The 24858-nt window shown below is 39.7% G+C and overlaps 3 protein-coding genes across 4 annotated transcripts in view; 1 reads left to right on the top strand and 2 right to left on the bottom strand.

Annotated features, from left to right (window-relative positions):
- The window catches only part of PRKRA (protein activator of interferon induced protein kinase EIF2AK2), a 25251-nt gene extending 21879 nt beyond the window's left edge, over positions 1-3372 (bottom strand). The window contains exons 1-2 of one of the 2 annotated variants that reach the window (XM_022570133.3): positions 3074-3372; positions 2348-2517 (exon numbers count right to left, since the gene is read on the bottom strand). In XM_022570133.3, coding sequence (XP_022425841.1) covers positions 2348-2517; positions 3074-3138 — 235 coding nt within the window. In that variant the 5' untranslated portion in view covers positions 3139-3372. The remainder of the gene's footprint in view (positions 1-2347; positions 2518-3073) is intronic. The other variant, XM_022570131.3, reaches the window with a different exon arrangement.
- Positions 3236-12020, top strand: PJVK (pejvakin). The gene is made up of 6 exons (XM_022570134.2): positions 3236-5428; positions 6349-6544; positions 7042-7183; positions 8484-8601; positions 10664-10762; positions 10956-12020. The coding sequence occupies exons 1-6, from the start codon at positions 5218-5220 to the stop codon at positions 11246-11248; spliced, it is 1059 nt and encodes a 352-aa protein (XP_022425842.1). The 5' UTR covers positions 3236-5217; the 3' UTR covers positions 11249-12020.
- On the bottom strand, positions 11525-24858 carry FKBP7 (FKBP prolyl isomerase 7). The gene is made up of 4 exons (XM_022570202.2): positions 23221-24858; positions 22005-22156; positions 17205-17338; positions 11525-15021 (listed from the first exon to the last, which is right to left on the bottom strand). The coding sequence occupies exons 1-4, from the start codon at positions 23469-23471 to the stop codon at positions 14860-14862; spliced, it is 699 nt and encodes a 232-aa protein (XP_022425910.1). The 5' UTR covers positions 23472-24858; the 3' UTR covers positions 11525-14859.

The raw sequence follows: 24858 nt of genomic DNA, 5'->3' as shown, positions 1-24858 counted from the left end.
CTGCTGATGCAGGGGACACAGGTTCGTGCCCTGGTCCGGGAAGGTCCCACATGCCGCAGAGCGGCTGGGCCCGTGAGCCATGGCCGCTGAGCCTGCGCATCTGGAGCCTGTGCTCCGCAGCGGGAGAGGCCACAACAGTGAGACGCTCGCGTACCAAAAGAAAAAAAAAAAACGTCTGAAATGTGGAGTATCACAGCAGGCCTAAGTGCAGGTTGTAGGGTAGCCTACAAAAGGGATAGCTCCCCTACTCTTGGTAAGGATTCAGAAAGGTTTCATGAAGGAGGAGATAACTAAACAAGGACCTGAAAGATTAGTAAAAGTTAGTGAGGTGAGGAGAGCTGGAGGATTAGGAAGAGCACTGTAGGTGGAGAAAGTACTTGGAGAGCCTCAGAGGTAACACACAGCATGGTGTTCTCAGGCCCCAAGTTGTAGGGGACAGTAAGAGCTTGAGGAAAGGAACTTTGAGGCAAAAGGCTAGAGAGCTGAAGGGTAGGAGAGGTCAAAGAATGGTCTCCTAAATTTGTGCTTATCAAACTTTAGGAATTGCCTGGGAATTTGGTTAGAATGCATACTAACAGTAGGTGTTGGATGGGGCCTGATATTCTGCACTTCTTTCAAGTGCCCAGGTGATAGCAATGCTGCTGTCGACCACATTTTGAGAAGTAAGGTTGTCAATGATGTTAAGAAATTTATATTCATCCAGAGGGTGATGGGAAAACCACTGAATGGATTTTAAAAAGAGGAAGTACATGCACAGATTTGAATGCCAGAAAAAACACTCTGGTTTTTGTGTGGAAAATGGATACCACAAGATAGAAGCTAAAAGAGCAGCTATGAGGCTGCAACTACAATCCATGTGGCTCGGATAGTAGCAACAGAAAGATGAGAGAAGCAGACAGATTCAAGAGAATTTAGGAAGTAGGATTTGGGGGCAGACTGGACAATAGGCAGAGGGAGAAGAAGGGGTCAAGAAGGTGAAACCCAAATTTCTACTGTAAGCAGACGGGTGACGGTGGTGCCTTTACTGAGCTGGGGAATGCAGGGGAAATGGATTTGAGAGAGAAGATGGATTCAGTTTGGGACAGTGAGAGACTGAGGTGTCTTTGGGTCATCCAAGCAATAATGCCTAGCAAGCACAGGCAGATACACTGTTCTGTAACTGCACCTGGGCTGAAGACAGAGGTTTCAGAATTATCAGCCTTTAGATAGTATTTGAAGCCACGGAGGTAGATAAGCTTGCACAGGAAGACAGGACAGTGTGAGAAGAGTAGGGGGACTAAGCAGTTGCCACAGGTTGTTAATCTCTGATCTAAAACACACTGAAGGGAAAAAGGCTACTTTTGAGTTTTCACTGAATATTTTAAAATAGACCAGCTAAAGCAGTAGTGCAAATGTTGATTCCATGGTTCATATGAGGAACCTTCTAGCTACAATCTAGCTACAATCCACCTGCCCCACATAGACAAAAAAGCTTCAAAATTTTCTTAAAGTGGCTTCAATGAAAATAGCGGAATCCAGATTTTCAGGGACACAAACAAATGATGCCTTCAGATTACCAGATGGTGGAACTTCAGCCTTCTTGCTGAATTTTTTTCTTGGCATTCTTCCAAATTAAATTTAGTATTCAATATTTTTTGTGTTTGCAATTAAATAGATACATAAGGAATAAAATGTCTACATTTACAAATGGGCTACTTCAGTTCTCATTTGCTCAAGTTCAATGACCATAATAAGGTGAATCTTAATTTTGAAACTTCATTGCTCTGTGACCTTGGGCATGTTTCTTATAATCTCTCTGGACCTATTTCCTCATGTATAAAAAAGGTGATAACATCTTATTAAAATACTGTACAGTGCCAGGAACTAGAAGCTGCTATGCAATATAGTATAGTTGAGCTTTCCGCCTTCCTCATTTTGCTTGGATACAGAACCGAGTGTGGTACAATGAGCCCAAAGTGCCAAATGAGTCCATACATAGAGGGGAGCAGCTCAGAAAATTCTGGGGTCATGCCTCCTGACATCTGCTATAACCTATGAAATTTGACAGCACCTACTGATTCATCTATGGCTGCTCCAAGAGCCTTTCCTGCTTCTCCCTAATTCTTGGAAGATCCCTAGGAGGATCCTAGGGTATGTTTCTGAGCTTCTCTTGGTATCTGGGGAACAGAAAATTAGGGAGAGGATCAGGAAGTTGGAAAGTCCCAATGACCTGAGAAAGGTATCAGTTTTAAGAGCCTGCTCCTCACTGTTGTCTCTGGTAAAAAGGGTACTTTTCCGAACTAAGAAGCAATACCAAGTCTTGACCCGCCAACCCACATGGTCATCGGGGTTCGTTGTGCATACAGACCTGTGCAGGTTATGTCACCAACGGTTACTCTGAAGGTGAAAGTGGGCACGTGTATTTGCACATCGGATCTTTCACATTCATAAACTGGGATGTTCTTGGTCTTCATGCCGTATTCATGTAATACCTGAATTGGTGTTTTCCCTGGCTTAGCTGTGATCATCTTCCCCAAACTGCAAAAACCAGAAAAAGCTGTGCTTTGCATGTCAAAGCGGGGAGGGAAGCATAAGCAAATAAAGACTAGTTTTAACAGCCACCAACGGTGACGCCGGAGGCACCGAAGCTCCTCGTCGGCCAGGGCTAGAGGTGGCGAGGCGCGACAGTCTCCCGGCCCCGCTGCGGCGGGCGGCGGGCAGGGTGAGGGAGGTCTTTAGGGAGACAACTTGAATGCGGGTAGGAGGGATTCGCGGGGGAATCGGGAGGTACGCTCGGGTGCTGCAACCTCCCGGGACCAAGCCTATAAACCCCTTTCCCAGGCGGCGGCCGGGAACCACCTCCGGCCACCCCGAGCCTCCCGAGGCCGCAGGAGGGGCGGGGCCGGGCCGTAGACCCCGGCGCGCTCGCCGCCGAGAGGGCGGGGCCGAGCGCCCGCCAGCAGCCGCGAGGACGCGAGCGCCAGGAAGGGGCTTTACCCAGAATGCCGCTGGACAGCCGGCTCCCCCGCCCCCTCCTCTATTGCCCACCACTCCCGGCCCTGCCCCGCTCGGTCCCGACCGCCCGGGCGCTGACCTGAAGGTCCCGCTGTCCTCGCGCTCCAGCGGCGGAGCCGCGGCGCGATGCCTGCTCTGAGACATGGCCAGAAGGGACGGCTTTGCGGCGGGAGGAAGAGCAGTGTGGAGCGACGTCTTCGCTCCGCGGGTCGGTCGGTCCCCGAGAGGAGCGAGCTAGAGCCGACGCCACCACCTCCTCCCCTCCTCCGACTCCCCTTCCCCTCCCCGCTTGCGTCCCTCCAGGGGATGGGCGGGGGGCGGAGGCGGAGCTTCTGTGCGGTAGCGCCGGTCCCGGCTCCCGGTCACGCCTCCTGCTGTCCCGGCTCGGGTAGAGCTCCTCGGCGGCCCCGCCCCCTCGCAGCCCCGGCCCGTGCGCCACCTTCGGTCCAGCGGCTAGTGGAGACCGCAGTTGTGTGTCCTGAAAAGGAGGCCGCTCCCTGCCCAGAGAGAGGCTTGTTGTCGGGCGGGCAAGCTTCAGCGACTGTGAGGCCTGAAGCTCAGCCATTTTTTTTTTTTTTTTGGAGGGGGTTGCGGGGGACGGGGAAGAGGAGCGGTGCGTCACTTTAAGAAAATGATTTTAAAATTCCAAATGCAAAATTGCCGGAGAGCCTCCCTAGGTCTGGGCCCGAAGCCTGAGACTCGCGGTATACCCGCTCCTGAGGGCTGAGGTGGGCTCCTGTCCTGGAGTCCTGGTTTTAGGTGCTCGCGGGAGCGTCCGGACACCCACTCCTCTCACCCCCACGTGGGCTCCATTGTCTTCTAGGCTTTCATCGCCTGATGAGTGCTGGGCTAGCGGATCCCAGCAAGGCACGTTAGGTGTAAACGAAGGCTTTTCTGTGGACCCGATTCTAATTAAATGCTGTTTCTGCACACCTGTGTTGGTTGTAATGGCGTTTGCTTGGGATGCACCACCTTTGGTGGGGATCAGACAGCGACATTAGATGTCGTATCTCTTCTAGGGGTTTTGCTTGCCAGTTGCAGTAATAACTCCTTGTGCTTTCTCGTTTCTGGAAGATTGCCTTGCATGATGCTATTCACACGAAGGGTCCTTATTAGGAACTTTTTGTTTGTTTCTCTCGAACCCTGGGTACTTGAAAGCAAATGAAAAAGCTGTCCGGAGTCTAATCAAAGTGATTTACATTATTTGAGGCTTGAATTAAGCCTGTATTTTCTTCCTCCCTCTACCCCCTCTATAGATGTTTGTATATCGATTACTATCCATTGCTGTTTTAATGAATATCTTAAGTACCACATAGCCACTATTTCAAAATTATGTTAACATCCACATAGCTATGACAGTACACTATTTCAGCACTCAGATTTGTTTCTAAGATTTAGCCATAAAATTTCTTAAAAACAAGTCTAAACTTTATACAGCTCTCTTTAAAGGTTGAGAAACTGGATAGTAATGATGAAACAAAAAGAAAATAAATGCAGCAGTACTCTATTTCAGAGAGACACTATGTGCCAGCTTCAACAGAAACTCCTAAGTCAGAGTTTATGCAGTTACACATATGTAATATGACTTTCATTTAGTATTTTATAAAGTTCTGCATACAATTGTTTCCTTATATTCTGTGAATTTATTTTTATATTAATCACTTGATTTTGTAAACACACAAGGAAAATGAATGAAATGTTCAAAGAATGAACTGTGTACCATAACACAGAAATAGTGCTTTTCTGTCGCCAAAATTGGCACAATGGACTTGTGAAGGAATTCCCTTTGGACTAGGTCCACTGTGGATGGCATCCAGGGCTAATGTTAGTGGCTAACGTATTGTTCCCTGTAGGGTTATATGCTTCCTTTGAACCTGGCAAACCACTATCAGCTGTGACCGTCATCAAGCACATTGATAATATTTAAAGATTAGTAGTTTTCTGTGTATATTTTAGTGTTATAGACTGCAATTCCAAATTAGACTTGCTTTTAGTATATCATTTTACACCGTTAATCTATAATTCATTACCTGAGCACACCAGGGGAGGTAGTGTTGTAAATTGTACACTGGTAAGCTACTCAGTGAAACCATGCTTTGTATTTTTAACGTGTAGAATTATATTTAAAATCAAGCAAGACTTAGTTTTATGCCTGATTTTTTTTGAAAACATGGATTTGTTATCTGAGGGTTGCAGTTCATGACGTTTTAATACTGTATTAATATGTTTGCTGCGGCTACCAAGAGCTTTGTCAAACAAGTTGGAGATGGAGGGAGATTAGTTCCCGTTCCAAGCCTCAGTGAGGCTGACAAATACCAACCTCTAAGTCTGGTGGTAAAAAAGAAGAGATGTTTTCTGTTTCCTAGATATAAATTTACTTCAACACCCTTTACACTGAAAGATATTCTTCTAGGAGACAGAGAAATTTCAGCTGGTAAGTTTAAATGTCTGTTTGGGAGTGACTACTCACTCAGTTATATTATTGGTAATCTAAACATAGGTTGTCTGTGCTACCTATGTTCATAATATTTATGTATTTTCATTGATAAAAGCAACTCTTATTACTGTGACAGTAATAATATTGTTAACAATGCCTAACGTTTTTATACTATCAAATCTATTATTGGTTGAATAATTTCAAATGTATTTTATAAGATTATTTATTGTATAATTTAATTTCAGTTATTTTATAAATTGTTTTAACCAAATCAACTTAGAATATGACATAATAGTATATTTCTTCATCTATAAAATGGGGGTATTATTCAGTCTTGCCTATCTCACATGGTTAAATGTGATGAAAGTCATTTGTATTTATTTTTTGATTCAGTTACTACAGTCGGTAAGCTGAAATGTATTAACAGGCTAATATTAACATTTTAACAAATTTTTCTTATAAACTCTTGTTTTTCTTTCAGCTAGCCAGTGGATCTTGATGCTTAAGTATGCTGTTGGCTGAAAGAGAACTTGAGTTCATTTAAAGTACTCTAGATATTTATTTCTCTTGTTGTCAGATTAATTGAATTGCTCTTTTTTTTTCCTTTTTTGCTGTACGCGGGCCTTTCACTGTTGCGGCCTCTCCCGTTGCGGAGCACAGGCTCCGGACGCGCAGGCTCAGCAGCCATGGCAATCCCGGATCGGGGCACGAACCCGCGTCCCCTGCATTGGCAGGTGGACTCTCAACCACTGCGCCACCAGGGGAGCCCTGAATTGCTCTTTTTAATCTTGGTTTAAGATGTTGTCATTCTCAACATTTGGGTAATCAAGTCTTAAATGGTAAATTAATGTGCTACTATACATATTTACATTAGATGAATTCAAGACATTTAAAATATTGATTTCCTTTTCTTAAAGGTGTTTCATCTTATCAGTTACTGAATTATGAAGATGAATCAGACGTTTCACTTTATGGAAGGCGAGGCAACCATATTGTGAATGACGTTGGGATTAACGTCACTGGATCAGATTCAGTTGCAGTAAAAGCTTCATTTGGTGTAGTAACCAAACATGAAGTGGAAGTATCAACATTACTCAAGGAAATTACTACACGGTCAGTATAATACTTCCATGTTTTTATTAAATAAACTTCATTACAAAGAGTGCTTAAAACATTCGGGTTATATTTTATTAGAGTAATTTGTTTGATTTATTTGAAATACTGCAAATTAGTAATATGTCCAAGCTTTGGATAAGTGTAGATATCTGGAATAATTTGGTTTAAAAAATATTTAATTGCTCTGCAAAATCACTTTGGCTCTGCCGCATTTGCTAAATTATAAGATTACAAGACTTCAAGAATCTGCTTGCAGCAAATACACTAAGAGAGTCTCCTCCAACAGACTCCTATAGTATGCATGTTTTAACAAAATAGGAAGGAGAGGCAGATTATTAAATTTCTTTTGAGCACACCTTCTGATTTGTATTAGGACTGCCTTGATTTAATTAAGGTGGATCGTGAATAGTAACACATGATAATCAAAAAATGTACTTGATTATACATAGTTAGATGTTACAGATTCTTGTGAATGTCTGTCTTCTTGATTTTAGAAAAATTAATTTTGACCACAGTTTGATACGTCAGTCAAGGAGGAGCAGAAAGGCAGTATTGTGTGTGGTCATGGAAAGCATCCGAACCACACGACAGTGCTCACTGTCTGTGCACGCTGGAATTCGTGGGGAATCCATGAGGGTAAACCATTAGACTCATTAGACTTCTCTTACTAAAAAGCTGCAATGGGAATTTTTTAAGTATTCAGTTTCTAATGAGCCTTGTGTATTTTGTCAAATGTTGAGATTAAAAAGCTGCAATTGTATATAGAATTTTGCACACCAATGGTTTTGTTTTAGAATATGAAAAAAAATCCAAGAAAATTTGAATTATAAACATGTAAAATAATGTTAGAAAACACTAATCCTTGTGAAATAATGTGTACAATGGAGTCCCTCATATTACTATTATGCTGTTTTAAGAATACAAATTGAGTGGTTATGTTGAGTTCTTTGATTTTATTTTTAAGTGATACAGTTTTTACTTGAATTTTAAAAAGTTGAGTTTATATTTTTATATTAAATTAATTTTTCTAAAATAATATTGTTAATGGCCAAACATGCTTCATTCAATGTTAAGTTCTTTAAAAAAGGTTGAAAGAGGGGCTTCCCTGGTGGCGCAGTGGTTGAGAGTCCGCCTGCCAATGCAGAGGACACGGGTTCGTGCCCCAGTCTGGGAAGATCCCACATGACGTGGAGCGGCTGGGCCCGTGAGCCATGGCCGCTGAGCCTGCGCGTCCGGAGCCTGTGCTCCACAACGGGAGAGGCCACAACAGTGAGAGGCCCGAGTAACGCAAAAAAAAAAAAAAATGTTGAAAGCTATTTGTGTTTAATTTTTAGCTCAATTATGGTATTATTTGTCCTTGTCATTCACCTAATAATGACGCATAATAATGACTTGATTTGTTTTATTAAAATGAATTATTAGAAAGATAGGGTACAATGATAATCGTTTCAAATCTTTGCAAATGAAGGTTCTGTTCAGTGGCTACATTTAGGTGCCCACCAAATTGTTTAACATTGGATCATTTTGGGGGCATGAACTGAGTGAAACATTTACTTAATTGTTGGTAATTGCTTTGGAACAGTGGACAGAATAGGCTAAAAACAACTGTAGCACTTAAAGGCAGTTGGTTTACAGTTGAAAGAAAAACGTTTCTATGCCAGAGAGCATTACCCATGTGGTAGCACTAATCATTGGCTCTGATACAAAGTAAATGAGAAAGTAGTGAGAGGTATTTCCTAATATAGATCACAAGTCTCCAATGGACCATTAATTTGGACCTCTGCTAGAAACAGTTGAATTCAAGTAGGAGCATTCTTTGCTTGTAGGGGTGGGGATGTTTGTTTTTGGTAGGATTGTGGGGAATGTTTTGTTTCTCCAAAAATATATCCTTATGTGTTGTGCTCCTTAACCATGTTATTTAATTTATTTAATATAGTTTCATTTTATGGATGAACAGAATCCCAGGGGAAGGGACAAAGCTATTGTTTTTCCAGCACACACAACCATAGCTTTCAGTGTTTTCGAACTCTTCATTTACTTGGATGGTGCCTTTGGTGAGTGATTTGCATGAAACACCAAAATGATTGTATTTTTAAAGAAGGATTTAGCGAGAATCTCTGCCTCTTTCTGAGTGTCTAATAATAGAAGAGTGCTGCTCTCAAGTACTGTCAGTGTTATGTTTGGGTGAAGTAACTGGGAAAGACCCTCCAGTCCTTACTTACTCATCACCTCGTCCCTGTTTCTTGGGGAAGGCTGTAGTCTTCCCGCCACCCACTTATAATTATAGCTAAGAGTGAGAACACAGTCCACTGACAGTATTTCCTTGACTTATACGGGAAAATAAAAAATTATCGTCTAACAGGTAGCTTTTGATGAAGGCAAATAGAGTAGGTAGACAGTAAGATGTCGAAGGTGTCAAGGCATCCAAACTAGGGTGCCCAAAGACAACCTTTCTTCCGGTTTTCCTTTCATAGACCCAGCTCCCCCAACTCCGGACTTTCCCTAAAACCTTAAAGTTACAAATAATTCCCCCAAATTGTCACCTTATATAATACTGCAGTGCAGCTCAGTTTAAATTTCTACATTTCACAGGTTTTAAGATTATTAGACCAGCCAGCTCAAGTCTAGGTGTAGCCCAAAGGAATAGGCAAGGGAGCCCCTTAGCCATGGTGATTTATGAACATTTTTAGACCTGTTTTTGTTTCTGCAGTTCTGTCGGAGGAGGGAATAGGGAGCCCAGAAACAAATCATACTAATTAAATTCTATCTGGGACACTAAAGGGTGTAGGTTTTTTGTAAAAAAAGATGTATTTATTTATTCTTTTGGCTGCATCGGGTCTTGGTTGCAGCATGTGGGATCTTCGCTGAGGCATGCGGGATCTTCGTTGGGGCACGCGAGATCTTTCGTTGTGGCGCGCGGGCTCTTCGTGTCAGCACGCGGGCTTCTCTCTAGTTGTGGCCTGCGGGTTTTCTCTTCTCTAGTTGTGGCATGCAGGCTCCAGGGCACGTGGGCTCTGTAGTTGTGGCGCTCGGGTTCCAGAGTGCATGGGCAACTAGAGTTTGCCGCACGCAGGCTCTCTAGTTGAGGTGCGCGAGCTCAGTAGTTGTGGCTCGTGGGCTTAGTTGCCCCGCAGCATGTGGGATCTTAGTTCCTTGACCAGGGATCAAACCTGTGTCCCCTGTGTTGCAAGGCGGATTCTTTACCACTGGACCACCAGGGAAGTCCAAGGGTGTAGGTTTTTACAATAATATTGATCATTAGAAGTGTAAACTGATAGAACTGATATGTCCATCAAAATTTTAAATTACATATATTTTAGCCTTATTTACACTTTTAGGAATTTATCCTATAGATATACATATATGAAATGATGTGGGTATAAGGATAGTCAGCTCATAATAGCAAAAGATTGGAAATAACCTTAAGGTGTATTATCAGCAGCTAGTTGAATAATGGTGCATCCACACAATAGAATACTGTGAAGCCATTAGGAATTATGTAGCACTGAAGATCCTGACATGGGATAATCTCTATGATATTTTAAAGAAATGTGTATCTATTTGAGCCTAAACAATTTTATATATATACATACTTACATACATATATACATATTCTTTATGCATGTAAAATGTATGGAGTATTTCTGGAAGTACACACAACAGTGGTTACCCTGGGGTATAAAACTGAGGCTGGGGTCAACGTAGAGACTTATTTGTCACCGTATCCTCTTTTTGTACTCTTTGAATTTCGTACCATGTAAATGTTACCTTTTCTAAAAATATGTAAAATTTAACTTAAAAAAATAAAATGAATGGCACATACCAGAATTCAACCACAATTAAAACTCCCAATAAAACATGAGTTGTTTGGGCTTCCCTGGTGGCGCAGTGGTTGAGAGTCCGCCTGCCGATGCAGGGCACACGGGTTCGTGCCCCAGTCCGGGAAGATCCCACATGCCACGGAGCGGCTGGACCCGTGAGCCATGGCTGCTGAGCCTGCGCGTCCGGAGCACCCCACAACGGGAGAGGCCACAATGGTGAGAGGCCCGCGTACCGCAAAAAATATATATATATGAGTTGTTCAAATTATAACATCTTCTAAATTTTTTTTTATAGACCTTTGTGTCACTTCAGTGTCAAAAGGAGGATTTGAAATGGAAGAAACGGCAACATTTGCACTGCTCTACAGATTGAGAAATATACTATTTGAAAGAAGTATGTCCGCTGAAGATTTTTTGCTTCTCAGATTAACACTTGAGGTTATCTCTTCAGTAATACTGTCTTAAGAATTTAAATTGAAAAGCCAAATTTCATGACTGATGGTTTAGATTCACACATAGTTATAATTGCAGTTTGGCTATACATTTTTTATTTGACTTTTAACACATTTCTTTTTTTGTCCTTTTAGATAGAAGAGTGATGGATGCCATTTCTCGTTCACAGCTTTACTTAGATGATCTTTTTTCTGACTATTATGACAAATCTCTCAGCATGAGTGATATTTCACTCAAAGAAGGGACTCATATCCGAGTTAATTTACTTAATCACAGCATTCCAAAAGGACCTTGCATACTCTGTGGCATGGGGAGCTTTAAAAGGGAGACGGTTTATGGGTGCTTTCAGTGCTCTGTCGATGGGCAGAAGTATGTGAGACTTCATGCAGTTCCTTGTTTTGATGTTTGGCACAAGAGAATGAAATAAAATGGAAAATCAATGTATCTTGCTGGTGCTTTAGGTGCAACTGTGCCACACACCTTTCCAAAATTATCTAGGTTTGCTTTGATGAGTTGTAGCACATTAAAGAGGGAGGGGAACAAGAAATTAACCTGTCTGGGCATCATTTCTCCCATCTATTACGTGGAGATGATAATAGTGTCTACCTCATAAATTGTCATGAGGATTAATAATGTTTATATTGGAAAAGGTTTAAATATAAAATTCAGAATATAGATATTCCTTCATAAAATCTGCCAGTCACTTTAGAAGTATATTTTGGGATTTAGTCTCATTTTACATAGAAATTTTCTAGATATCAATTTTATTTTTAGTTGGCTTTTAATTCAAGATCTAAGAATGACAAGATACACAAGTGGCAACTTTATGGTGCTTTAACTGTTGCCCTAGGTCTGGTAAAATGAGAAAAATGTGTTAATAATTTAATGTAATCCTAAATGTTTAATTGTGGTATCAAATTAAAAGCACACTGAGCTCAGTGTGGGGTTTTGTGTACACAATTAAAGATGACTGATAGTAGTAATGGGCTGCCATTTTGTGATGTACATATATATGTGCTCGCCAGCTTTGTCTTTATAAAAACTTACTACAGTCATTTTAAAGTTAAGGCAGCTGGGACATGTTTATTTCTTTTCTCCTTTGAAAATGTTTAAAACATTTAACGTATTTAGTTCTGTGAGACCTTTTGCATCTACTCTGTAAGACATCTGAAATTTTTTTATACACAAGCAACCTAAATTATTTACTATACACCATTTTAAAATTATTACAAAAATACTATGTTAAAGTTCCAGAAATCAAATAGTACAGCAGTCACTACTAGGCATATGTCTATGAAGTCATTAGGCAATTACGTAAATACGAAATACTTGTATACTATATGTATGTGGAAGGATTAATATTTTATCTTTTTAACTATTTAAAAAGTTAAAAATCTATAATTTTTTTTTTTTTTTTTTTTGCGGTACGCGGGCCTCTCACTGTTGTGGCCTCTCCCGTTGTGGAGTACAGGCTCTGGACGCGCAGGCTCAGCGGCCATGGCTCACGGGCCCAGCCGCTCCGCGGCATGTGGGATCTTCCCGGACGGGGGCACGAACCCGTGTCCCCTGCATCGGCAGGCGGACTCTCAACCACTGCGCCACTAGGGAAGCCCTATAATTTTTTAAAACATAAGTTTAGGGACTTCCCTGGTGGCGCAGTGGTTAAGAATCCACCTGCCAATGCAGGGGACGCAGGTTCGAGCCCTGGTCTGGGAAGCTCCCACATGCTGCGTAGCAACTAAGCCCGTGCGCTACAACTACTGAGCCTGCACTCTAGGGCCTGCGAGCCACAACTACTGAGCCCACGTGCCACAACTACTGAAGCCCACACGCCTAGAGCCTGTGCTCTGCAACAGGAGAAGCCACTGCAATGCAAAGCCTGCACACCTCAAGGAAGAGTAGCCCCCCCCACACCGCAAGTAGAGAAAGCCCGAGTGCAGCAACGAAGACCCAACGCAGCCAAAAATAAATAAAAGTGATTCAATCCATTTAGTGTTTAAAAAAAAAAACAACACCATGAGATAGCACTAGGTATACTAGAAGTATTCAAAATCTTCAAGTTGCTAATAGTAAGCTTTGGTGAGGATGAAAAGCAACTGAAACTCTCATACTAGTTGAAAAACAAATTGGTACGATTACTTTGGTAAACAGTTTGGCATTATCTGTGACAAAAAGTCTCTCCTTGATCAAACTTGTCAGGCTCTTCTGAGCCCTCTACTTGATTAGGGCCAATAGCGCCCCCTCGCCACAACTAGAGAAAGCCTGTGCGCAGAAACGAAGATTCAATGCAGCCAAAAATAAATAAATAAAAAACAAACATAAGTTTAAAAGCACTTGGTATGAAAACAATGGGACAGAAAGGTTAGAATTAGAAAGTTGGTATCATAGGATAATTTCCATTTATAGCCTTCACGGTATTTTTGTTTTGGGCCGAGTATATTATGATTCAGGTGCAAATATGAGTATATTGATCAAAAAAACCTCTAGTGACTTTTATTAATATGGATATAGAGAATGGGGGCAGTTTCCAAACCAAAACATAATATTGTATTAGCAACTTAGTTTACTTGAACGGAGCAGGTTTTTCTGAGGGAAGTAAAGGGATGAAAGTTGATGATTAAGTGAGGAGTTATAAAATTGGGTATAGGAATGAAGAAATATAGGGGGGAAAGAAAAGATAGTAAAGGTTTTTATTTTACAAAGTGTCTAACTGTGCTATGCATATGTAATATCCACTAATCTAGTGGTTTTTGTGTTGCCCTTATACTTTTAAATTATAGGATTTCTAGCAGTATATTTAAAGAGGTTAAAAGATGAACAGTGAACAATGGTTTGGAAAGAGCAAGTTTCAGAAAATGGAAAAGACTTTGTTTTGAACTCACTTGGTTTTGAATAGAGCTATTTACTGCCTAACCACACTTTCTACATACACAGTAAGTAAAACTTACATGTTCCAATAAATATGTATCCTTTCTTGGGTACCAACATGATTTTCTACAGCATCTCTTACCTCTTATTCTCAACATGTTGGACCACAATGATTTGACCATGACACAAAATTGCCATGGCACTTTACATCCTCACCTGCATCCTCATTTGATATCCTCATGTGTAAAATAAGTTCTACACATTTATCAAAAACTTGATGGCATACCAGTTTGTAATGCTCGTTCATGGTTAATAACAAGAACATTGTGAGAAGTGACATAGGATAGAGATACCTAGAAAAAGGGAGACTAAGAAATAGCGTAGCATCAATTTAAAACTATCAAGACAAAAAGTTAGGGATGGTAGATATAAAGGCCTACGAGAAGGAAGAGGCGTATAATGATGTCTGAGGGAATGCAAGAGTCAGAGCAGTACAGACTTTATGATGCCTGCTCTAAGATAGAGGCACAAAGCCTTTGGTCTGATGAAATGTCTTTCAAACATTAGTCATTGGAACAAATACCTAAGGCCAGAAACTTGCACCAAAAAGTACAGAGACTGTGTTGAGGCTCTCTGACAGAGTTATACAACTAATACTTTCCTGCATGTATACTAAAGGAAGATTCCTCGGTCCTATGATTTTTATATTCTACTATCCATAATGCTGTGAAATGTATAAACAAATGAAATGTTAATTCCTGGGTCCCTATTAAATATTTTTAAAATATGGGGCACTTTAAATATTAAAATTTGGATATTTACATAACTATACATGCTGTTAAGGTTAGAGTTGGGAAGAGCTTGTGGATTTTGACATAGATGTCCTCCTATAACCTGAAGGGGAAAAGCTGCCCACTAGGATGCAGAGGTCGATTTTATGGTGGTGCAATTCATGTTAACAGAATAAAGCAAAAGGAAACACAATCACGCCTTACTTGAAAGTTAACTTTTGCAAAACAGCCTCACATTTATTATTCCAAAATTATATGCATTGAAGGGATCAAAATATGTTCATGGGGGAAAAATAGAGAATACAACTCAGAGAAAAGTGACTTTGTTTTACATATAAAGTACAGTAAATAGCTAAGAAAATTTAGAAATAAAAATATGCTATAGTTCATCATGTTGATAGACATTGTATTCCTTAGAAGAAATGAAGCCATCACCATCATGGTCGTTCTTCTTAAAAATATCTTCTAAAACTGCATTCTGATATGACGTGTCACGTGGCTTCTCATCTTTTTCAAATTCCTTTTTCAGGTAATGACTTATCTAGGCCAAAATAATATTTCTTTAATAAAAATATATCACAAGAAATTTCCAGCAACTTTGAGAAAATGTTTACATAAAGAAACTCATATCTAAGACTGCTTATAATAAGTGATACAAAAATTTAAAAAGCTATTTGAGGTTTAATTTTTTCAACCTTTGAAGCAATTTTCTGAAGAGAAACAGATCTTCAAACTAGCTTCCCCCGAGGTTATAGGTGGTTAGTGGTACATACTCAGATTAACATCTGAATTGAATTTTGTTGAAACTAAATGCTTTCCAATAATCTACACTATCCACATTACCAAAGGAAACTCCCTCTTAAGAATTTCCATTAGTGAATAAAATCCAAATTGGCATTTCTATAATCTCTAAAGTTATTGGGTTGGCCAAAAAGTTTCGTTCGGGTTTTTCCAGCCTATGAAAAACCCAAATGAACTTTTTGGCCAACCCAATAATAAATATGTATAATGAATTTAAAAAACCCAACTACAGGTTTTGAAATAAAATTTAATTTTCTTAATTTTTCTATGCTTCTATAGCTCTCCCCCAATCTACAAATTATGATCATCTCTCTAATGTCAAATAAGGAACAGGTATTCTGAAGTATTCCCTTTTCTCTATATGACATTTCTCTAAGCAAAGACACATTATAAGCAGAGCCTAACATGGTAGCTACTAGCCATATATGTCCATTAAGCACTTGAAATGTGGTAGATCAAATTGAGACAAGCTACTGTAAGGGTAAAATACACAACAAATTTTGAAGATAATAAAAAATGTCATTGATAATTTTTATATTGGTTTCATGTTGAAATGGCGATATTTTAGATATATTGAGTTAATTAATTAACATTAATTTCACTTGTTTCTTTTTACTTTTTAAAATGTGGCTACTAAAACATTTAAAATTATGTATGTAACTCAATTATATTTCTATTGGAAATTATGTATATTATATAAATAAATCATATATTAATACATATAATAACTAAAGAGAGTAAAGCACAACGATTTGGAGATAGCGTTAAACAAGGCTGGGTACTTTATTTATTATCACTTTTTTTTTGCATTGAAGTATAGTTGATTTACAGTGTTTCAGGTACACAGCAAAGTGATTCAGTTATACAAATATCTATATATCTATGATCTATTCTTTTTCAGATTCTTTTCCATTATAGGTTATTACAAGATACTGAATATAGTTCCCTGTGCTATACAGTAGGTCCTTGTTGTTTATTTTATATCTAGTAGCGTGTATCTGTTAATCCCAAATTCCCAATTTATGCCTCCTCTCCTCCTTTCCCCCTTGGTAACCATAAGTTTGTTTTCTACGTCTGTGAGTCTATTTCTATTCTGTAAGTAAGTTCATTTTTGTATCATTTTTTTAGATTCTACATATAAGTGATACCATATGATATTTGTCTTTCTCTTAGTTTACTTAGTATGATAATCTCTATGTCCATCCATGTTGCTTCAAATGGCATTATTTCACTTTTTTTTAATGGCTGAGTAATATTCCTGTGTGTGTGTGTGTGTGTGTGTGTGTGTATACACACACACACACCTTCTTTATCCATTCGTCTGTCGATGGACATTTAGGTTGCTTCCATGTCTTGGCTATTGTAAATAGTGCTGCTATGAACATAGGGGTGCATGTATCTTTTTGAATTATAGTTTTGTCTGGATATATGCCCAGGAGTGGGATTGCTGAATCACATGACAACTCTATTTTTAGCTTTTTAAGGATGCAGAAGCTAGGTAACTGAACTCCAGGACCCTGTTTACCAACTTGCTGGGCTACACGGTTCAAATTTTTCCTAGCTCTTTTAATAATCTCATGGAATCCTCACAATCCTATGAGGTGGGAATTGTTTGCCCAGTTACAAATTCCTACAGTGCTGCTTGAAAAGATCTTCTCCTGTAGGCTAGATGCCAGAAATGCCTCGTAGAGATTAGTTTGGTATTTTAATGACCCTCTTGCAGGGAGAAAGGAAATTAAACAGTCTGACTTAGTTTCAAGTTTTACATTAAAAAAGTACATTTTCTTCTTGGAATTTAGTTTTTTTGTAACCAGCTCTATAAAAGCAAATTAATCAGTCCATACTAGGTAGAAGTAAAAATAATAGCTATAACACAGATGTGACAAAAAATGAGATTGTACATATGAAATCTGTTTGAATTACCTCAGTTTTAGAAAGTTGCCTGTCATCGTCCGCATCTATCTGTTTAAATGTTTCAATGCTTCGTGGTCCTTTGGTCACAGCATAGAGCTCAATCTCAAAAATCAACGTTGCATCAGGTGGAATCTTGCCTTCTGCTAAAGGTGTAAATTTTAACACTTTAACTTACATGAAGATAACGTTCAAATATTTATTTACAAATAGCCATTATAGCATTATGATTATATTATTTCATATTTATAAAAATTGCTTTCTAAATATTTCTTAGGAACACTTTTTCCATATGTCTTCAAACCAAGTCAGTTCTAAAGACCCAGGGGACCATTATTTCCTGATTAAATTGAAATAAATATAAATCATGTATTTTTAAAAATTAATGTATTTATTTTTGGCTGCGTTGGGTCTTCGTTGCTGTGCGTGGACTTTCCCTAGTTGCGGCGAGCGGGGGCTACTCTTCATTGCAGTGCGCAGGCTTCTCATTGCGGTGGCTTCTCTTGTTGCAGAGCACGTGCTCTAGGCACGTGGGCTTCAGTAGTTGTGACACGTGGGCTCAGTAGTTGTGGCTCACGGGATCTAGAGCGCAGACTCAGTAGTTGTGGCGCATGGGCTTAGGTGCTCTGCGGCATGTGGGATCTTCCTAGACCAGGGCTCTAACCCGTCTCCCCTGCATTGGCAGGTGTATTCTTTTTTTTTTTTTTTTCGGTATGCGGGCCTCTCACTGTTGTGGCTGTTGTGGCCTCTCCCGTTGCGGAGCACAGGCTCCGGACGCGCAGGCTCAGCGGCCATGGCTCACGGGCCCAGCCGCTCCACGGCATGTGGGATCTTCCCGGACCGGGGCACGAGCCCGTGTCCCCTGCATTGGCAGGTGGACTCTCAACCACTGAGCCACCAGGGAAGCCCTAAATCATGTAATTTTTATTAATATACCCCAACATTATACAGGAGAGAGCTAGTGCAGAGAAGAAATTCACAGGCAGAACAATTTCAAAGATAGGTATCTTTTAGAAAACGATTTTGTTCAGTTATTTGGAAGTATGAATAAAATATATGTATTAGTATACATGTCTTTCAAATTTTTATAGACAAAAAATAGTGCAATGACAGAACAAACCAGTAACAATTTCATGAAGAAATTTATAATCACAAAAAAGCCTTCTAAGTATTAAGTTAAATAGCTCTCTTTAATAAAGTTAATCTATTAAGTGATGTCACAGATGACTTTAGCAATCTATGGGCTACTTCAGATGGCCATTCATAAAAATGACCTGCAGAAATGACTTGCTAAGAGGCACTGGGTGGCTTTTGTCACCAGTACATTATAGTTACTCAAATATTTGTTGAATGAATGGTCTCTATCACTTATTTAAAAAATGGCTAAGTTTGTTCTTTGAAGCAAACAGTAATTTTTTAAATGAAAAAGTGGAGAATTCTTGCTAAAGTATTTACATAATCCAAAGAAAAAAGCTTGAAAGTTACAGCCAAAATAAGTGGATCAGCCATCTCCAAAGCCAGGACATAGAAAAATCTACCCACATATTACATGACTAATGTGACCATCCCAACCAACATACCACATATTACCTGACTTTATAGTAAAAGAGCTAGAGATTGATTGACTGATCATTTTTACAAAACCCATTCCTATTCTGTCCAGTTAAGACCTCTTTATGACAGAAAAATAACTTCTCCTGACAATAATTAAAAACAAATTCAAAACACAAATTCAAATTTCTTAAAAAATATTACAAGTCTAAGTTTCCCCAAAATTCTACTGTAAACATAGAATATATTGCCAGTTAAGTTTTATATTACTAAAAAATTACAGTATAAAGAAAAATATGCATTTGCTATAGAATTACTTGTATTTAGAGAAGCAGATCAAAGAATTAGAAGTTAATGTAAAGAATCTATACATACCACATGTACTGTTAATTAAAGCACTAACAAGTCACATGCATTTCAAGACATGCAGGGGTGCTCTGTGACATTAGGCAAAGATATTGCGCACAGGAAAAGACTTCTTCAAGTACTACCTAAAATAAAGTTATAGCTAATGTTAGGTCTTAATAACAACTTATTTAAAAAAGCTTATTCAATCAAGATATTGTTTGTTAAGCAGTTACTTATGGTATACACAACAGCTTTTAAAATAATTGAATTCAAGCTATTAGTAAGCTATTATAAATAATGCAGGTAAACTAGCAGTTAACTACATTCCAAAGAACACACTTTTGTCGGGCCTCAGTTTCCTTACGTGTAAAATGTAGGTGTTGGTGATGTTACTAGTGAGATTCATTATTTTTATATATTTATTGAAGACACCTCAAATTGAATATGAACTAACTTCAAGTCAAATTTCTACATTTTTGTAGCAAGGGTCTGGCTTATTAATAGCTTAGGCAGACTGGGTAGTCATTTGTATCTAAGCATAAATTAGTTTACAAAAAGGATAAAATAAGTACTCATTTGTCACAGGGTAACAGGACCCAAGATGAGCACCTATTGTTGAGAGATGTGGGTGCCCTGGTAGCAGGCAGAATGTGGAGGTATCTACAAGAGAGAAAGAGATGAAAACTCTGAAAATGAGATTAAGGAGAATGAAAGGCAAACTCTGCCTATATCATTTTGCCTAGAATTGACCTCAACCTATGACAGCATTTTTAGGACAAGACTGCATTCAATTTATCTTCAATTCTCTCTCCCTCTCCTAGGTTCCTTTACAACTAAAAATAGGATACACTAATTATGGTTCTGTGGGAGCTATTTTGATAGAACCAAATGATTGGCGAAAAGCTTTGAAAGTGAAGCTGTAGTTATCTGGAACTGTCTCTTTAGGAGCTTTAAATCTGATTGGATCTGACTTGTACCACTAACTTCCCTCCAATCCAATTTGGGGCAGTGATCCCCTACTCTTGCTGGAAAGAATAGGCGAGGGAACCATTCCGCCTAATGAGTAAACTAACAGCCTTAAAGAGGGTGTGCCATTTCAATGAAATATTGGGGAGTAAAGACAACATTTCATTGTAGAAAATCTTTAATTGCTTTAATTATATACTAAATATTTCAAATACGTGGGGTTAAGAAGGGCTCTAAATAGAATGAGGAGGTAAAGTTTCTTCCTTTGGGGAATCCCCTGATGGTCCAGTGGTTAGGACTCTGCACTTCCACTGCAGGGGGCATGGGTTCAATCCCTGGTCGGGGAGCTAAGATCCCCGCAAGCCCTGGGGTGTGGCCAAAAGAAAAATCTTTATAGTCTTCACACAGCAATAGGAAGCAAGGACCCAACTGAGAATGCAATATAGAAACCGGCCCTCTGCCACACAGTCCATTTTCCCCTCTTAAAAATTTCTCTATTCTGCTCCACTTTTAACTTTAGTGATTTTCAAAAATTTAATTTTTGAAAAATTAATACATGTCTTTCTCTGTCAGACTTATTTCACTTAGCATAATACCCTCTAGGTCCATCCATGTTGTTGCAAATGGCAAGATTTCATTCCTTTTCATGGCTGAGTAATATTCCAGTGGTGTGTGTGTGTGTGTGTGTGTGTGTGTGTGTGTGTGTGTGTATACCACATCTTCTTTATCCATTCATCCATCGATGGACACTTAAGTTGTTTCCATATCTTGGCTATTGTAAATAATGCTGTAATGAACACTGGGGTGCATATATCTTTTCAAATTAGTGTTTTCATTTTCTTCAGAAAAATACCCAGGAGTGGAATTGCTGGATCATATAGTAGTTCTATTTTTAATTTTTTGAGAAACTTTTGTACAGTTTTCAGTTGTGGCTGTACCAATTTACATTCCCACCAATTGGGATGTTATATACAGCACAGGGGATATAGTCAATAATACTGTAATAATTCTGTATGGTGTGTAATCTATAAATATATCGAGTCACCATGTTTTATACCTAAAACTAATATAGTATTTTAAGTCAACTATACTTCAATAAGACATTTAGTACATGCATACAGTAAAAAACTTAAATAGTATATTACAGAATGAGAGGAAATCTCCTTACCCTTGACCCTCAGGCCTCCTTCCCAGGAACATTTAATATCATCAGATGGTGTATTTTTTAGATAGTCTATGTAGATACATGATGCATATGTGAAATTTTCCCTCTCACATGTAAGCTCTCATTGACATTAGGAAACTGTTTCTGCATTGTACACTGCTTTATGCTCAGTGCCTAGAATAGAGCCAGGCACTGATGCTCAATAAATATTTGTTGCAGGAATATATTCTATCCCATTTTATCTTTAACACATTAATACATATGGCTCTACTTCATTCTTTTTACTGGCTGCACAATAATCCACTGTATAGATATAGCATAACTTAGTTAACTAATTTCCTACTAAGGGATACTCGCGTAGTTTGCAGTCTTGCTACCCAAAAAAGTCTGCAATCCATGTTCTTTAAGATGTACCTTGGTACACATTCCTGGAAATGGAACTATGGGATCAGAGGATATGTACATTTTAAATTTTGATAGAAATTGCTAAAGAGGTCGAATGATTTACATTCCCAGCAATAATGCATGGGACTGCTGTTTTTTCCATACCTTTGCCAACTTTTATGTCTTTGCTAATCTGATGGGTGAAAATGGTATATCATTTTTGTTTTAATTTCTTTCTTTAATGATGACTGGACTTGATAGAGCTAAAGTTTATTGGACCCTATATTCTATATCTTATTTAACTTTGAGAGTCTGCTTTTGATTTTTTGACTATATACCCGAAGTCTATGACTTATTTTTAAATGTAACTTAGAGATATACATATTAAAACACCTTACCATAGCCTTCCTTTCCATATGCAAATGAAGGGGGTATAATCAATTTTCGCTTCTCGCCAGGACACATATCCATCATCCCAATGTCTAGGCCTTTTATGACTTGTCCAACACCAAGAACAAACCATTTGGGGTGGCCTTCATTTTGTGTCCGGCTATAATTAAAAACAACACCTAGGTAAGTTGATTTCAAGAAAAATAAAATCAAACATTAAAATACAGCTGAGCACTTAGTTCCAATTTAAAATTGGAGTCCTCTCTAACCATCTCTTTTCCTATATTAAGATTCATTCTGAACCCCCTAGTGGGGTGTTTGGCTCAAACTTCCCTCATAATAGCCAGACAGAGGTATGATTTGCCCAAAGCTAGTCATTAGGAGTCATCTCATTTTCTTGTTTTGTCATCTTTACAAAAACTACTCAACAGTTAACTTTTTAATGGGTCTCCTGCCCCTAACTAGCTGCATGGATTGTCCAAATGACTTATTTACCATTCTGGGCTTGTTCTAAAAAATAATGGTACACGTTTAGCCTCAAAAAGTCATTTGAACCATGATTAAAATTTGTATTTTTTCTTCTTATTAAATTTCTCTATTCTAGATGCAAAGAACTAACTTTCCCCAATTGTATTTTTATAGGGTAATAGCACAGAAGGAGAAAAGACATTCTACCTCTGAGTAATAAACCATCAATTAAATCAGAGTAAGTAGTGGTGGGATGAGGGGGCAGGCAGGACACAGGGTCCGGAAGTCACCAGACAAAGTCATTGTAGTGGCTTCTTGATACAGCTGGAAAGTGGCCTCCAGCCAGTAAATATCGTGCTTCTGAAGGCCAGACAATATCTCCTAAACAACTCTACGTAGTCCTCAGTAAGGAGGCTCCAACCCACAGCAAAGGAAAAGTGTGAACATTCTTACAAACAGTACCTTGACTTACTTCTATAGGTATCAAGGGCAGTGGTGGTGGTCGGGGGAGTGTATGGATGTGTGTATTTTTAATAATTTCTTGGGTCAACATTTTCAGTAATTTAAAATAATATTCCATATAATAGGGAAATACTGTATCAAATCTGATTTCCCCCCTAGAAATAAAAGGCTGAACTCTCGCTGTTAAAAAACAAGAACAAATCAATCAAACAACAAATTAGGTTTCTGGTTGGTGGAGGGAGGCTAGATTTAGTGCATCAACTGGACGCGGGAGCTGTTCGCATCATTTCCTACCTGCAGTAGAATTTCGAGCCGTCTTTAGCCAAGAAGCCGTCGTAATGGGCATTTAGCAGGTCTCCCTTTTTGCTTGTGTTAGAACAGTTTTCTGGACGATGCAAAACTTCAATTTTCACTTCCTCTATGCTCTCCTCTGCCTTTTGTCCCTGAGCAGTAAAAATGCCCCACAGGTAAACGAAAATGATTAACCTAAATAAGAAATGCATGATTCCGAGAGTCGGCCCCAGATGACCACCGCGTTCCCTCATGCGTGTCACTGGCGCGGAGTGGCCGCGCCAGCAGCCTAGTTACGACGCGTGGCAGTCATTGTCCTACGTCATAAAAGGTCGGGGGCAGGGTGAAGCGTGGCCCTGCCCCCTTTCCCTGCGGCGCGCCCAGCAGCGGAATTTTTGCGCGTTGGCTGCTGGTTTCGTCCTGGTGGTACCCCGCGCTTTGGCTGGCTGTTTTCAGTCGCTAAGGCAACACTCCACACTTGCACCGCATCTCCTCGCTAAGTCCGCATAATTTACAAACAGTTTCCTCAGGGTTCGATAGTAACGTTCGCGTTACCTTTTGAAACTGGCAAAAGAGGAAATAAGACTCTGATGGGATGTCGTAGTCCGAGGATAGGATTGTCATTTCTGGGCATGAAAGGCGTCTCCTCAGATCCCTAGAGAACTGGTGGGCATCGGGGGAGGCATTCTGCTTCTGCGGTGTCTTTGAAGCGCCTTCTCGGGGTCGAAGTCATGCATTAAGCGGTTCCAGGCTAAGCCACACACTAGTTCACAGAGGTACCGCTGCTCCCCGAAGCGGGGTTAACGGCTGTTCCCCAGAGCCGACTCCAGCGATTCGGGACCGGCTGCTGGTTTGCATTTCCTTCCCTCACCACTGGCTGTCGCCCTTGATTTGAGGGCTTCTAGGAGTGCGGGTAAAGCTCTTAACAGTTTTGCTTTTCTTACCAACTCTGCGACATAGGTAATTATCCACATTCCACTGACGAGAAAACTAGGTAATTTGAGTATTGGGCATTCTGTTTCAATCTCACGGCTAATACGCGGCAGGGATTTGATCAAGTCCGACACAAAGCCAGCCTTATATCCTCACCCCCAACATTTTAGCATGAAGAACTACAACATACAGAATAAATTTTACTACCCCATTACCGCGGCCTTATATCCACTACTTGGATTCTATCATTAACATTTAACTATACGTATTCGATTTATTAAATACATTTCCATCTGTCCATCTATCCGTCAATTCGCCGTATTTCCAAGCGAATACCCAAAGACTTTTACCCAAACCAGAAGGACCTCAGCGAAGGCCTGGATTAGGCTCTGGAAGGGGAGGTGGTGTCCGCCTCAGTGATGCTAAAAGCCTAAAAGCCGCAGCACCGAGCCTGCTTATATCGGCTTTGCTTAAAGCTTGTGAAATTACAGAAGTCTGAAAATTATTGTCAATTATACAAGGGGATGGTCATTTCCAAACAGGATTTTAAAAAATCATAAAGGCTAGAGAAAACTTCCATTTTTAAAATAAAGTCCAACGCTTGCTCCCGTGTTTTATATTCTAAATGAAGTTGTGGCTAAGATTCTTTGTCGGCGTGGTGGGACTCTCAATGCACACTGACTTCCTAGAAGATAATTTCTCGGACCC

This window comes from Delphinapterus leucas, chromosome 8 (genome assembly GCF_059928025.1).
Source record: "Delphinapterus leucas isolate spDelLeu-1000000601 "Yukka" chromosome 8, BTC_Dleu_Yukka2, whole genome shotgun sequence".
Lineage (NCBI taxonomy): Eukaryota > Metazoa > Chordata > Mammalia > Artiodactyla > Monodontidae > Delphinapterus > Delphinapterus leucas.
Note: the sequence above shows the minus strand (reverse complement) of the source record. Positions and strands in the feature narration are given on the sequence as shown.